Below are 16,292 nucleotides of genomic sequence, written 5' to 3' on the forward strand. Positions count from 1 at the left end.
TAATCTTTGAATTCAGGTCTTCTCAGGTCTATTGCCATAGGGGTATAATATAAAGCACCTAGCCATGAAATCATTGGTCCTTCTAAAGAGCTCACTTGTGGCAGACCACATATGGGCATGGGGACAGGAAAGTCATCTCAGTGCAGCTGATTCAGTAACTGCTTTCCAGAGTTCTACACTTCCTCTGGTATTAACATCTGCAAAGAAAACTGTGCACTGGAAGCAATGGTTTTCACAGGCCAAGCAACTCCTGTAGTGTGTAGCTGGTCTGGTGCATTTGTCCATATCGTGTATCTAACCCAATCATGAGAATCAGAAAGAAAGGTCATTTGAATGACTTCAAACATTGTATGGTTCTTGGTTCCAGTCGGGCTGGCGTGAGCATTTCAGAAACTGCTGATCTGCTGGGATTTTCCCACACAACCGTTTCTAGGGGTAACAGATAATAGTCTGAAAAGGAGAAAATATCCGGTGAGTGGCAATTCTCCCGGTGAAAATGCTTGTTGATGCCAGAGGTCAGAGGAGAATGGCCAGAATGCTTCGAGTTTACAGGGCGGCAACAGTAACTCACGGTAAAGTGCAATCACCTGAAAATGCAGGTATCTGTACTTTACTTGAGTATGTATTACTTTACTTTAAGTATATATTTATTTGAGTGTTGAGTATTTTAGTTGTGCTTTGTTACTTTCCACCTTTGCTTCTTATGCAGCGGTGCATTAGTAACAAAATAACATAACTTAATATAGCACTCTAGCACTTAGCTATAAAAACTGGATAAAATGTAAATGTTGCTTCATGTTTCTTTCCTCTGTTTAAGATAGTTAGGAAAGCACATATATATATAGAGAGAGATTGATATTATACATTAATAGAGTGATATAATGTACTCATATGTAATGTATTAGTAATATATATAAGTACAGCCATAATGGAGCATTGCTTACTTTCTCTTTAGTGAACTTTGTATAAAAAATGTTCCTCTGTGGTAAGTTTTTGATTGAATCTGACTTTAGTCAAAGAGAAAACAGCACAGTCTAGCACTGTATCCTTATGTAACTATAAGCTGTTTCATCATATAGACCTTTCCTTTTTTCTTTTTCTTTTTTTTTACATCAGACAGGTTGTCTGAGAACATCTTCTGCCAGGCTAGGCTGAGATAAAATTGCACATTCTCTTGAAATCATTGTAAAGGTTCGCTGAAGTTTTGAAACACAAAATAAATACTGCAATAACAAGCCTATATATCCTTTGTTGATGTTTGTAGGGAGCCCCATCCTTTTTAGTCTAGTTTTCATATCATGCACTATATTTTTTGTGTTAATGTGCCACACGACAAGACATTTATATTTAAATGCTCTCACTGATAAAGACTGCTAGTTGACTCTCTGAGAGATGACACATCACACTACAGTACTGGAGCTTTTCACTGTGTGTACTATAGTGTTATATCGCCTCGGGGTAGATACATTGGCAGGGTTTTTTTTTATCCTCTTACAGATTTTCTTCTTTTTTTCCCTCAGATTTTTTAGTTGATAACCCAGCTTTATTGACAGTATCAAATCTAATCAAAGAATCAAATCAATGAGGTTCTCTAAGAAGCTCTCTAATTAAATTTTTCTTTTTAATTTTTTATAGTTTATTCCCTCGTTTTCTTCATGAGTATTTGTAACTTGCTCTCTCTAGTCTACTCAGTGTAACTGCGGCATTATTAAAGGGCAGTAAGTGTGGCGCTTGTTGCTCTAGAGAGGTTGATAGAACATGAGCTTCCAGGCAGCATCTCCTACATCATTTCCTCGCTTCTCTGTGTGCATCGTTTTTTCCGTACTTTTTGTTTTATTCTTTTTAACGCCGTGTTGGTTGCCGTTGGTAAAGAAAAGTAACAGAAGCTAAATCTGATGTAAGACTTACCATAGGGTACTGACTTATCCTCTTAGTAGGGATGGTTAAAAAATGTGTGAAGTTATTTCTTTTTTCTTCTGCTTTACTATCAACAGCCCCCTCTTTTACTTAACTTTCCCCTGTAGGGTTTGGTGTTTATTGTGATTGTGTGTGAAACTCAGATAGTTTCTAGCCCAGCTCTTATGAAATCAGGACTTTTTTTTCAAAGTCACTAAGCATTATATCCTAATTCAGTCAACTTTACAAAATAGATAAGTCTTGTTTTTCAGTTAACAAAGTTGCTTTTTCTTATTTTTTTTGCTGATGAATTTTTATAACAAATTTTACAGCTTTTTTGTTTTTTTTTGCAAATGTATTTTTTTTTTCAGCAAGGACTTCCCTCAATGGAAACCACTTAGACACTGAAGTAGGACTGTGACCAGTACAAGTGCACACATTATGCTTTTGGTGAGGGTTGATCATAATGGGAATGGATAATATCATTCACTTCCCACATCTGCATTTCCAAACCAGTGGAACAAATTGCCTTTTTGCAAAAACCTCTTTAAATTATAGCCAGCCTTTGTACCATGGAGGACAAATCAAAGGGACTCAAAAATTATACCTTGAACTCACTAGAAACTTCTCTCTACACTGGCACATTTTCATATTTTCACATGAAACATAGATCCAGTAGTTTTTCTGCACCTCTGTGCTCTGCCTTGCATATCTTACATATTTACAGTTGTTTGTCAATAGGCATTTTGCTACATTTTTCACAGTAGCTGATCATGCTGGTAATTTGTAATTAGAGATCAGCACTTTCTTCCAACAATTACATTGTGCATTTTTTTCTTGCTCTTGCTATAACAGACTGTTGTGATAAACATAATTTATCTCTGAAGGAGGGTGTAAACCTCTATCTAATATTCAGCATGTTGCTATACTTGCCACTAGAGAAAAGTAGAAATATATTTCACATCGACAAAATAAAGCAAAATTCACTGTAGATGGACTCTGTGTTTCAAATGACTGCCTTGTGATGTTGTGCTGTACTGTCCACAGCGTCGTACGACACAGTAAGGAGCACAGCGCTATGAATATTAGAATATCCTTACGTCTTAGGTTTGGTATTTGTCTGCATCAATCATGTTCAGTTTATGTTTTGTTCTTAATAAAGTTCTTGTTTGCTTACTTCCAGGCTGACTGGTACAACTCTGCCTTCGCCAGTGATTTCAAATAAGAACTGGGTTCGGATACATTTCACCTCCGACAGCAATCACAGAAGAAAAGGATTCAGTGCTCAGTATCAAGGTATTACTCTTTCAGACACACCTTTTATGTCTCTGTAGTTTTTACCACTGTGTTATACTTATAATTACTTGTATGTAGTGTGTGTATGCATCACTGTGTGTTTGAAAATTATGCTGTTTCGAACACATTTACAAACGATCCCACACATTAGTTACATTAGTTGTTGTTGTTATTATTATTATTATTATTATTATTATAAAAAGTGCTTTAAATCAACTCATTGGACTAGATGGGATTTTCCTGCCTGACTGATCAGTTATGTTGCTTAATGAGTATATTAAGGTGAATTTCAGTTTCCATATGATGGATCAGATTTAATTGGCTGCTCCCAACACAAAGCACAGTGATCCAAGACTGGTCTGTCTTCCTGCATATCTTGCTTCCTGACTTGTCTTCATCTGTTTTGTCGCTGTCTCTGTCTTCCTCAGCTATTTTTCTTTTCTCAAGTCATTGGTGCGTCTACTATTTCCTGTGCCTGTGTGTGTCTGCGTGAGCGAGAGGGATCGGGAGAGAGATGTGCTTTTTATGCCATCTCTGTTTCTCAGTGGAATGCAGTTTAGTTGTAGCACAGATTTTCCTGTTATTCTCGGCAGTGCTGCCACTTAGGATAAAATAGATTGAATAAATTTTAATGCTGCTCATCTCTTTTGCTGCCCCCCTTTTCCCCTTTGTCCTCACTTTTCTGTTTCCTTCAGTTTCTTTTGCTGTTTCCTGTTCTAATTATAAATTTGTTGTGGATTTGTAAGTGCAAGGGGGTGAGAAGCATTTCTTGGATTGCACGCATAGGTGCACCAAATGGCAACCCCCTAAAATAATTAGTGTTATGCAAAAAAGACAAACAATTAAATCTTTAAAAAATGTGATGTATAATTAAATGAATAACTGCTAATTTCCTTCCCACAGTGAAGAAAGCAATCGAGCTGAAGTCTAGAGGGGTAAAAATGATGCCCAGCAAAGACTCCAGTCACAAAAACGCTGTCTGTAAGTACCCTACAATCTGCCGTGGTTTTGTGTGCTGATGCAGATGCTGTGACCACGTTGTTTAGATGGCATTGCATTACACATTTGGTCAAACATATTTAAACACACACACACACACACACACACACACACACACACACACACACACAGAAATGTTGTATATATGCAAGGACACAGGGGATGCATCCATCTTTGATGTGGCAGGAGAAGTGATTTCATCTATTTTTCAATGAGGTCGACTTACTAGGAGACAGGAATTGGTATCATGCTCTCCTTTTCTTTCTGTTTCTTGTAGCAGGTTACTTAATCCTTTCTTAGTACTTTTTTGAGTACTAGTATCAGAATATTAGAAGCAAAAATAAACAAATAAATAAAAACACAAGTTTTAAATATATCTAAATAAAAAACAGTGGATTGATTTAATTTGACTATATAGTATTATAGTTTCCATTAGTTCCCATCTATTACATATTTATTAGTGATACATTAATGCAAAAGTAGCATTGTCTAAGTCTGACAGGTTTAGTCTGCTAGTTCCTAAACTAGAGATCAGACCCTCCAGAGAGCCAGCGAATAGAATAGATCAGAATAGAATAGCTCTTTATTGTCATTGTACATGTACAACAAAGCTGCGACCAAACTGTGCCAGAATGACATATATAAAGTGTAAACAGCAGGAAATAACAAACAGGAGAAATATATACAAAACAAGGGGAATATATGCAAAAATAAGAGACAGTTACACAACAGAGAACAATTAAGTCTGTGGTATTGTAAAAGTAAGGAAAAAACTGCTGCTACAAAAACTATTTTTTCATCATTTGTACTTTTCATGAGTCTTTACTTGATGTGAAAGATTATAACCAAATATGTTTTGTTGCTTAGCACCCATATCCTTGTGTTAGATTCCCACACCAGTATCGCACCAGTATTTTGTGTGTGCTTTCTGATTATTTATACGTTTTTAGTAAGGTGTCAGGAAGAGCAAACTTCAGTGTAGCACAGTGATTTACTTCCTGCTGACTGCCACTCTTGCTTCCAGTGGCACTCTTTACCCATTTAACTTTTTTAAACTACATAAATTTCCAAAAGTGGGCACAATAAAGCGTTGGTGTTGCTCGGCCAACACTGGAAGTGTTCCCACTGTGTCTTATTCATGGCCCCTGGAGGTGCAGCCAAGAATCCAGAAAGAGATACTGAAATCATTATTGCACAGACTAGAAACAGCCTGTCTGTTAGATTCTAAGTCAGTAAAGAAAGTGAAGCGTCTCACAGAGCAGGAGGGCAAAGACCAAAAATTCTGAAGTGCTTCTTTAATTTCTGTTCTGCCCCCTTTTTCTTTTGCTAAGCTCCCCACTTGACTATTTTCCCATATTGCAGTGCAAATAGTCTGCACATTATTTGCATATAGTACACTGTATATCATCTGAGTGGGATTTATTTTGGTGAAAGCTACAATGAAAGCCAGACTTTCTACTTGAATATAAATATATCCATAAGGCAAGGCTAGCAGCTAGATAAGCCAAGAAAAACATAAAAAACCCAATAAGATCAGAGCCCAGAATGACTTACTGGATAAAAATGTTTATTTTAAGTAAAAAAAAAAAAAATCACTGTTTTTGCTGTTGCCCATGAGGTACTGTATTTATCCAACCTCAGAGTTTTTCCGTTTTAAACATGAATAATAAAATCCTGGTTTCATTTAAAATAGTTTAAAGGACAACCAGGCATAGCTTGGAAGAATATTTAAGAACGTATGGTGGAACTGCAAAGTAATACTGTTCTTAAAAGTCCAAAGCAGTGACTGTAGATTTGTGCAGTTTTAAATAACCTTAATTTTTGTTGTTCAGTGCACCAGTTTGCAGCATCCTGCCAGAAAAAAATGTCTCCTTTTGAGATGAAACACAACTGGTGTGTTTTTTTCTTTGAAATATAAAAGCAGCCAGTTCTCTGACAAAAAAAAAAAATAAGCCCAAAGCTTTGTCAGTGGAACTTTCAAGATGATTTATTACTAATACGCCAATGATTTGTTCGAATGCTGGCAAGTAATGTGTAATTGTTGTAGAGTTTAAAAGATTTCTCTCTAGAGGCTGCGTTTAACCATTAAGTATTTACTCCGATTCAGCTTTGTGATATCTCAAACCCAAAAGAACTGTCTCTGCTAACTATTAGACATGCAGTGATTAGAATAGATCACTTGTTATTTAGGAAAGCAAGGGGATAATCTGTGGAAGTCTTCTGCTTTTATGTGGACCTAAGGAGAAATAGTTTTCACCTCAGTGGCAGCTAATGGGAAACCAAATAAAGTTAAACACTATATTGACCACAAGGAAGCAAAACAATAAATTTAGCCGTAAATAAGACAAATATCTCTACAGTCTCTGATGGCAGACATATGTCTTGGCAGCTTGGAGATGCCCCGTAAACAGCATTCCGATTCTGTGACACGGGCTTTTAATTATCACAGAAGCCCAGCCTCATACCTCATCCATCCCTTAGCGTTTAACTTCATAATAGAATCCTCATCAATAATTCTGCCGATTTACACGCTCAGCCAAGCATGCACTGCCGCAATTAACATTAGTGTGGCGCTTTTTGTGTGAACGTATGTGCACGTGTGAAGGGAAATTCTCATGTGCTTTTGTGCTTCTCCATGTGTTGCTGCAATTAATATTTAAACTGGTCTGCACTCTGCGTATTTGAGTGTGTGCATGATTATATAAGGAGTTCCTGGGGCACGTCAGTTTATTATAGTCTTCAATGATATGACGCTGGGTAAAGAACATACCTTTACTTAGATTTACTAAAGTACACACACACAGTCCAGACTCACACATGACCATAACCAAAGTTGTTTCCATATAAAGAATATCTGAAGTCAGAAAGTAATGGTTGGTACTTGTTACAAGAAGCTGGCAAACATAATATCTTGTTATGAGGTAAATTTCTTTCCAAATGTAAATCTTTTATAATGCATGGTGACATATAGTGTTATGTTTTGTATGTATTACCCCAAGAAATAGACTCAGTAAAACTCTGCTGGAGAAAAAAATAAGTTGACCTTTTAAATTGGTTTTGCAGGAGAGAAATTCTCTGTATGTTGTAAAATAACTGTAATCACCAGTGGTTTATATATGCTGAAAGATTCAAAAGTAACTATCCCACTTGTAAAATTGTTATTGCACTTAAGCACATTAGCTTCGTTATCCATAATCATTATGTGGAGCCAAAGCATAGTGATGATAATTACTGTTAACTGTGTAGTCCAGGGAGCCCTTTAGCCTCTGCAGCTCTGGAAATAAATTAGAAATTTACCTCACCTTGGGCCCATGTTCATTGAAAACGTGCTCACATGCTTGTCATGGGGACCAAAGCTGAGTAGATGTGGGTTCACATTGGCTGAGCAAGGTTATCCCAGTGTAGACCATCAGGTTGGCAACCAGGGCCATTAAAATATTTTAAAAAAGGAAATCCAAGGTCCACGTTTGGTCCTCAACTAGTCTTTGAACAACACTTCTGTAGACTAAATGACTCCCAGTGGTAATATTATAGCTCTGTGGTGAAGAATCTGCAGTCTTTATGCAATATGTAATCATTACAAAGAACCAGACTGATGGTAATGAGTTTTACCTGTCTAGAGAGTGGAGTGCTTATGAATCATAATCTAAAAAACTGTCTGTAACAGCCTCAAGCTTATATTAAAGCACATTCTAATACACACACAAGTACAGATTTAAATAGGTTCACAGACGGTCGGTTTATGAATAATTTTCATACATGCTATTGATAAAAATCTTACACAATCTAAAGGATGAGATCATTAAAATACACAGCTACAAACTCAGAGTGGTATGTAAAGCAACCCGAAATAATTTCGCTGAGACCAACCCATGGCGGAGTTGCCCTCTCTCAGCAGTAACATTAGCTTACTGCTGAGGATGTGTCATAATTATAGAGAGGCTGAAAGATTGTGATTAAGGAGCGTTACTCCCAAGACAATGACGTACAACTGTAATGAATGATCATTGTGGAAGCGTAATTTATAATCAGTGTTTTCTTTAGGCTTGTCGGGCAATATGGTGCTGGGCCACAGACTACTCGAAAGAAAGAAACACAACCACTTAAAATGTAACTTTGTCAGATAGCATAACACCACAGCTAAATAGTTTGGAGGAAATGTCACAGGCACGCTTTCAAAAATATTATGTAATTATGGGTTTGTTCACTCTCATACTGTACGTCTTATATGCGAAAATTTGATGAACTCAACGTAATAGCGTGGGGCCGGAGGGCTGTAGACTTTAGCTCTTGGGTTGATTGACCTGTGAACATGAGAAGGTGGAGGAGAAAAAGAGGGCAGATTGGATAAGAGGCAACAAGAAGAGGGCAGCGCAAGAGAGTATATCAACAATAGACACTTCACACATTTCTCCCGTCATCCTGCAGGCATCTGAAGTACACCTCAAAAGCTCTTAGCTGAAACACATCAGCTGATCGCACACACACACACACCAGCATACGCTCTAACACTCTCACTGCTCCTGCTTTTCTCTTTATGGCCCTGTTTCTTTTGTATTCTTGTCTTTTACTTGTTAATAACTAAACATCTATGCTTCGTTGCTTTGCATTCTCACTTCGAATGTGTTTATTTGTTTCTTTGGATTGCTCTGTAAGTCTGTAAAAAAGTATTCAACTTCCCTGCGTCCCTTTCATGCTTATTTTTAAGACTTTGCGAAACTTTAAAGTTTTTAAAAGTGTTGTCAGTAACGTTCAAACTCAAAGACCACCGGTTTGTACACATTATTGTTTTCTACAGTTAAAAAATACAACACGTAATCCTAAATTTAAGACTCCAGTTTTATTGATTTAAATTTAATGGATTGTTTTGGGGGCTTTCCATAAAATTTCATTTGCATGAGTCTGTTCTAGAGTTTATGATGTCCAGAACTAATGACTCGTGATTCACTCTTGTCTTTAAAAAATGGTGTCACCTCCAGTCTGGCTGCTGTGATGTATAGTGGTGATGGCAGTAGCTGCATAATCTCTTTATGCTTGTTGCATACACAATGACTAAAGCTAATGGTTTCGTGCTGACTCTAAAATTAAATAAATAAACAGCAACTACAATAACAACAGAGCAAATGTTCTGTAACTCCTGGAAGATTCATGTTTGTTCACCCACTTTGGTTCCTCAGTAATCTTCGGGCTGGGAGGTGGGCCCTTTTTTTCATAGAGAAATTACATTTTCTGTACAATGTACTATTGCAGCACCTGCTGTTACAGGCTTTTTAGCATTGGCGATGTGACAGTGAAGTTTGTTGTCATATTGGTTCAGTGTTATAAAAAAGCAAAAAACAAACACAGCCCAAAGTTGAATTAATCAATAGAAGATTAATTCAAAGTGTTGAAATACTGATCTCACTATATATTTTGTGTAAAAATACTCATGGCTATACTGATTTTACTATCAATGATCACTCCTTTTAAGTTTAAGCAACAGTTGCATTGAAGTCAGTTTAATAAATCAAGCTGTGCTGGTGTTGTGCTGGAATATCCTTTCTTCAAATAAGTGAGTGAATTGTACAAAACATCAGTAACACCCATCAAACTACCAGATCAATCGTTTATATTCAGTTAAATTAAAAAAAAAAACCCTGACAGCGTCAATCAAACCTGAACACTGTTATCTTTGTTAACGTATCAATCGATTGGTTTGGAGTGTTTGCTTGTAACTTGTAACCACAGCTGCTAAAAATTAACTAATAGTAACTTGTGTCTTATTTTGGCTCAAATGGCAGAAAGTTACTGAGGTAAAGGAATACTAAACGTATACAGGCACCAATGAGCAAACAAATCCTTTTTCGTTGTTGTTGTTTTTAATTGAATTGAGTTTATTTATTGAAATACTAAATAAAAAGTTGACTTTTATACATGAAAGGTTTGCTGAGGAGACTGATAATATGTAAATTACACTGTGCGTCATAAGGTTATGTTTAAATGCTGAATGATCTTTTAAGTGCAAATTGGATTAAGTCAGCGTGAGGATTTTTGATATCGGCCCAGCAGTGATATTTGTCCTTTTTTTTCCTACAACAATCTCATGTTGTTTGCATGAGCTGGATTTGTTTCCGCCGTATGAACCTTTTCATTTTTTGCCAATGAAAACCATTTGAACACGAGTGAGAGAGAAAGCAGTGAGCGATCATGAAAGAGAAAGTGCGTTTTAGAGTGTGTCTGTGTGGTGATTTTTTTTTGGACGGAACATCAAAACCACGGCAGAGCAATAAGACAGCTTGTTCTGTTTGCATCATATCGCACACAAACAGTCTATACACTCACAACCTCTCATCGCGCACAAAACACAATCACACAAATGCAGCAAATCATTCATCCATCTTTTATGCTAGGATGCACAAAACTTTGGCATCCCTTTGTAAACTGCAGCTAATGTGAGAGGGGGGGAAAAAGCCGAGGGAGCACGCTGAGAATGCAAAAGTGGAAAGGAGGAGTGAGCGGGAGCAGATACAAACAGAAAACAGGAAGAGAAATAAAAGCAAGTAAGACAGATACCGGAAAAGATGGGCAGAAAGACAGGGTGAAGTGTTCAGAGGTCAGATATTTCACTTTCTCTGGGTAATATTTTATAAGCCTGCAAGATTATTCTCACATGCTTTTCTTCGCACTACACAGTTTAGAGCTCTCATTTCCCCGCACTTTTACTTATTTCCTATCTCTTTTTTATTTGTGTTTTGCTCACCGTCATTATTCATCCCCAGAGTTCCATTAAGACAGAGCTGGTCTAAACTGGTTTCTTTCATGTTGTCTGGTCTCATTTACATTTACATTATGATTTAGCCATGCAGCAGATGTTCCCACTCTGAGCAAACTCTGAAACCAATTCAATATCGCAAATACAAGCTGGACAAAATTTGTCATGTATCTTGTTTTTGTTTTGTTTTGTTACTGCAGATAGTTGAGAAAGCCAATCAGATTGCAACTTATGCATTTAGGCATGTGACAATTTTCTCTGATGGTACGAGCAGAATTTGGTGAAAAGCATGGATCCACCCTGTATTCCCTTAACTGTTTAGGCTAGTGGTGATATGATTGTGTGGGGGGAATTTTCTTGGGACACTTTGGATCCCTTTGCACAAACTGAGCCTACCTGATCAGTATCAAGTTCATTGTAGCTGACGATGTCCATCCCTTTGGTGTGCCCATCATCAAATGGCTGCTTCCAGCAGGGTAACAGGCACCGTGTCACAAGGCTCAAATCTTCTCAAACTGCTTTATTAAACATGACAGTGAGTTCACTGTACTCAAATGACCTTCACAGTCTCCAGATTTCAACCCAGTAGAGCACCTTTGGGATGTGGTGGAACGGATGGTTGGCATCATGGATGTGCAGCAACTGTGTGATGCTATTATGTCAATATGGACCAAAAACTAACCAAATAGCTCACTAACTATTAATTCTGTAACTGTGGTTGAAAAAAGAAATTCTCACAAACCCAACAGAAAACAAAACATCAGAAAACATAAATGGTCCAAAAGGTCGAGTCCTTGATGAAAGTCATCTGCCTACACACATAACACTGAGTTTTAGATCATTCTTGCACGAGGGAAGAAAGGTGGTCCCGATAATGAAAAGGAGAGTGGAGAAATTACACAGCACTGGGAAGTTCTTAACAGTTAAGCATTAAGACTTTAATAAGCACTCTGTGATATTTTGCCATCGGTTGGTTTTATATTCCCTGCCTGTTTTTTCTTTTATGTCTGAGTCCTGGTATTGAGCATGCTGGCTCCCAATCATGGTTTACTAGGACACTTGATAGAACTGAGCTATTGTTAACAAAATATATTTTACTGTGCCTTTCTGCTATGACAAGTCAAAATGTCAGCCATGAAAGGTCTATTAAACTGCACACAAAATAATTTATATGAAGGCAAACCTGCCTTACATCATAGGTTAAAACCCTGCCTCTGGGTCACATTGCAGTACTCCTTATGGCAAGTTTCTGCTTTTACATCTAAGGAAATGCATAGAGCTGATGCAAATTGAAAAGTTAAATGTGAAAAGTCCTCAGTGTCTGGTAAAATAGTTTTTTGGCTGCTTTGGCTGAGTTAAAGCAAGTCTATGTGATCTCCTTTTTAATAAATAAAAGGTGTAAAACTAAACAGTGATAAAGGCTCGTCCATTTCCAGAATTTTGTTTATTCCATCAGTTAAAATTAGAAGTCTTTCAGTGAAAGAAAGAAAACTGTTGTTTGGAACTGTCTTCCTCATTCCTTCCTCAAAACCAGGAATAGCTGAGATTTGCATTTCATAGGCTTTACAGCATTATTTTTTAACACAGAACATAAAAACACACAAAAAAAAGGTTTTCAAGTAAGGATGGACTTTAAATTCCAACTTGAAGAGGTGAGCACATGCCTCTTTTTTAAAATTCTCAAGAACCGCTAGGTGTTAGTTCTCACAGTTGGAGTTATCTTGTTTGTACATCGTGGTTGGACTATAATCACATATTGAAAAATACTCAGAATCCACTTTCATCTCACTGCAAAAGGAGGTATGAAGGCAAATTTAATAAGTTTCCTGTTGGCATAAAAGGATGCATGCAGCCCTCTAAAACTGCTAAATTTCCATGATAGGGTGTAAAATAATATCCTGAAACCAGACACTGCATCCATCTTTCTTTCCTTTCTTTCAGTGGGTCAAAGTGGTCTCGCTGGTGATGTTTGTCCAGATCCTGGAGTTCCCGAAAACGGCAAGAGGATGGGCTCTACTTTCCAGTAAGTGAAGCTGTATTTTGTTTTTAGACTCACCTCTTGAGTCTAAATGTTGTTGTCTCACATGCAGAAATCAGACTGACCTAGAAAGGTCCCAGGTGTTTTGTTGCAATACATTACATTAGCTAACCTGGCACAAGCCATCAAATCATTTGGCTGACATGTGAGTACAGGAATGTTTCCTCAGTGTTTGTTTATTTTCTGCTTGGTTTGAGTTGTTGAAGCATTTTAATTCATAAGTCAGAACAGATTGGCAGTTGGCCACAAAATACTTGTGGTAAACCAGTTAAGTTCTCAGTTTTAATGAAAAAACCTAAATGAGCTCTGCCTACCATGCTCTGCTTTTCCTTAACCTGTCTATTCTACATACACGTTTGATAATGGTCAATACATAAGGAGAGTAAAACTTCTTTAACTAGGTTTGATGACTCCTCTGTACTGTTCTCTCACTTCAAGCGATAGTGTTGTAGTTGGCTGACAAAATTGATCACTGTGTGAGGAACATCTAGTTCTTCTTCATTTTCCGAGAGACTGAAGTGTTTTGTGGTTTATGCATCATTATAAATAATGTATGTCCATTGGGGATGTGTTGTTAGAACATGAGCTTTTTAGATGCAAAGCACCATATGTAACTGGGTTGAAACCTACTTGGAAAAACACAATAAATTGTACAAACAGATGTTTTGTTTAGTGTTTGCTTCACCAGCCGCCCCTACATCAAGAAGTGTCACCTACAGGAAAACAAATTATTAGCAAAAAATGTAATCCTGCAAATTCAGATGTAATCCAGATGTCCCCATCTCATTAAATTTGCAAACACACAAACAATAGTAAAGGGGGGCAATCCAAGAACTCTCTGTGTTAGAGATGTAAGTAGCATGTTAAATGTATGGGACATGTACTTAAATCACCTCTTTTATGTGAAATCAATTCATGACTGTTCATAACAGTATCAACTTTAAAGCTATGACAGAAGAATCAATTCAGAATTAGTTTTCTGCCTGTGGAATCTAACTACCAAACAGCTCTAGCAGCAAATATTCCTACTGCAGTTCAGCTCGAGAGCGAGTTGGGCCGATAGCTTTTTGGGCAATGACATAATTCTCTGAAGTATTGATTAGAGTCCAGGTTAACTTGTTCTACAGCTGAACTGTTGTATGAAAAACATTCTCACAACATTTAGCCCTGTCAAAGCGCTTTCAAAGAGGTGGGTGTCAAAGTCTACAGTCAATATTTTTTAATCACATCACCTTCGGTTTACATCAAGGTCCAAACAATCAAGAACCTGAATAGCAGATTAGACTTAGAAACCAAGATAAAAGTGTGGAGAAGGAAATAAATCATCCAAAGCACACAACGTTATCGATCAAACATGGTTCCGTTTTTTGGCATTTTATGGCTGCCAGTGGAATCTGGCCATTAGTGTTTATTGATGACGTGACTGCTGATAGAAGTAACAGGACGAATTCTGAAGTGTATTGGACTATACTCTCTGCTCAGATTCAGACACATACTGTGAAACTGGTTGGACAGTGTTCATAGTGCACATGAATGATGACCCAAAGCATACTGCAAGAGTAACCCAAGAGTTTCTTGAAGCAAAGAAATTGGATATTCTTCCATTGCCAAGTCAGGGACCTAATCTCAAACCAACAGGTGATTTTTAGTTTCTGAAGACAAAACTGAAGGTGGCTGGAGTAAAGGACTAACAGAATATCTAAATTGCATTGCATCTCAAATGCAGAATATGTTGTTGTTCGTGGGTTTTGGACTTCAGGCTGTCAATGATCGCATTTTTTAAATTTTTTTTTTTTTTTGTAGCGGAAAACTACAAAATTGCTCTATTATCCAAAAACATATGGACATAGGTGTTTGAAGGGATAGAATATAGACGTATTAGAATTGTTTCCACACACACATATATATATTTTGAAATGTTCTTTCAGCTTTGTTTTCAATTCTTTTTGTAAAATCTGTAAATACATAAGCAAGATGGAGCATGAAATTCCCAGTATTTCATGCTAATGCTTGCAAAGTTAAACTTTTTTTTTAAGGCTCTTTGAACATGCAGCTGTGTCTTTACCCTCACCTCAGTCATTAGCTGGTAACCTTCAGTGTTTGGAACAGCTTTGTAGGTGAGAGGAAGGCCATAGAAATCATCCTCATTTTGAATGAACCTTTATTTCCTTTGTCTGATGTACACAATACATAAAATTCAGCTGTTACTCAGATATAATAATAATAATAATAATGGATTGGATTTATATAGCGCTTTTCGGGCCCTCAAAGCGCTTTACAATTCCACTATTCATTCACTCTCACATTCACACACTGGTGGAGGCAGCTACAGTTGTAGCCACAGCTGCCCTGGGGCAGACTGACAGAAGCGAGGCTGCCATATCGCGCCATCGGCCCCTCTGGCCATCACCAGTAGGCGGTAGATGAAGTGTCTTGCCCAAGGACACAACGACCGAGACTGTCCGAGCCGGGGCTCAAACCGGCAGCCTTCCGGTTACAAGACAAACTGCCAACTCTTTGAGCCACAATCGCCCATTTAGGCTTATAGTACAGTCTTTATATTTGAATACAGTAAGTTCAGCAATCAGCAATGCCACACATATGTCACGATGGCTGTGGCTTTTCAGCTTCTCTCATTTCATGAGTGCAGCTTATGTTATTCAAACAAGTCTCCTTACAGAAAAGTGAATTAATGAACACGTCTACATTTAACAGCATAATGAAAGACTGCCTTATTATTTCCTAATGACCCTAATGAGTCAGTTATTATAAGGCATATTCTTCAATGTCTTGCTATTGGCCTTATATTCTCATTTGAGGAATATAAGAAATGTAACAGACATATCTCATATAGCTCTATCCTTTGATACATGTGTATCACACTAGTTTATAATGTGCTGCCCCTTTATTCAAGAAAATAATGTAAACCTCATTCATTTCACTCTGTTGTTCAAATGTAGTCCTGGTTTCAGCTCAATTAAAGGCTGGTTTAGCTACTTCTGTAGTATTATTTATACTGGAGTTTTTCCAAGAGTTAGGACACATGTTGACACACTTTGCAGTTCCTTTTTGACCTAATAGACAATTTTTTGTCCTATTTTATGACCACTATACTATTTCTTTATGGCTTTAATGAAGGAATTATATGATTGTAAAATACTGTATATGGCATATCTTACATTCTGTCCTATAAAAACATTTTCATGTAACAGCAGTCTTGTGCAAGATATACTGTAGAAAGTTGCACAAGTTTTCTATTAAGTTTATTTCATACAATACAGGCTATGCTTTAGACTATTCTAATCGGAGTAA

At 37.2% G+C, this 16,292-nt stretch overlaps 1 protein-coding gene across 2 annotated transcripts in view; it reads left to right on the forward strand.

Moving 5' to 3' along the window:
* The window catches only part of LOC146639603 (CUB and sushi domain-containing protein 1-like), a 480,470-nt gene that overhangs the window by 289,616 nt on the left and 174,562 nt on the right, over nucleotides 1-16,292 (forward strand). For both annotated transcript variants that reach the window (XM_085353830.1, XM_085353836.1), the window contains exons 6-8: nucleotides 3,080-3,192; nucleotides 4,096-4,173; nucleotides 12,884-12,965. In XM_085353830.1, coding sequence (XP_085209956.1) covers nucleotides 3,080-3,192; nucleotides 4,096-4,173; nucleotides 12,884-12,965 — 273 coding nt within the window. The remainder of the gene's footprint in view (nucleotides 1-3,079; nucleotides 3,193-4,095; nucleotides 4,174-12,883; nucleotides 12,966-16,292) is intronic.

The sequence above is a fragment of the Diplotaxodon limnothrissa genome, linkage group LG1, assembly GCF_057381915.1.
Source record: "Diplotaxodon limnothrissa isolate DT_005_m linkage group LG1, D_limnothrissa_male_GT1.1, whole genome shotgun sequence".
Taxonomy (NCBI): Eukaryota; Metazoa; Chordata; class Actinopteri; order Cichliformes; family Cichlidae; genus Diplotaxodon; species Diplotaxodon limnothrissa.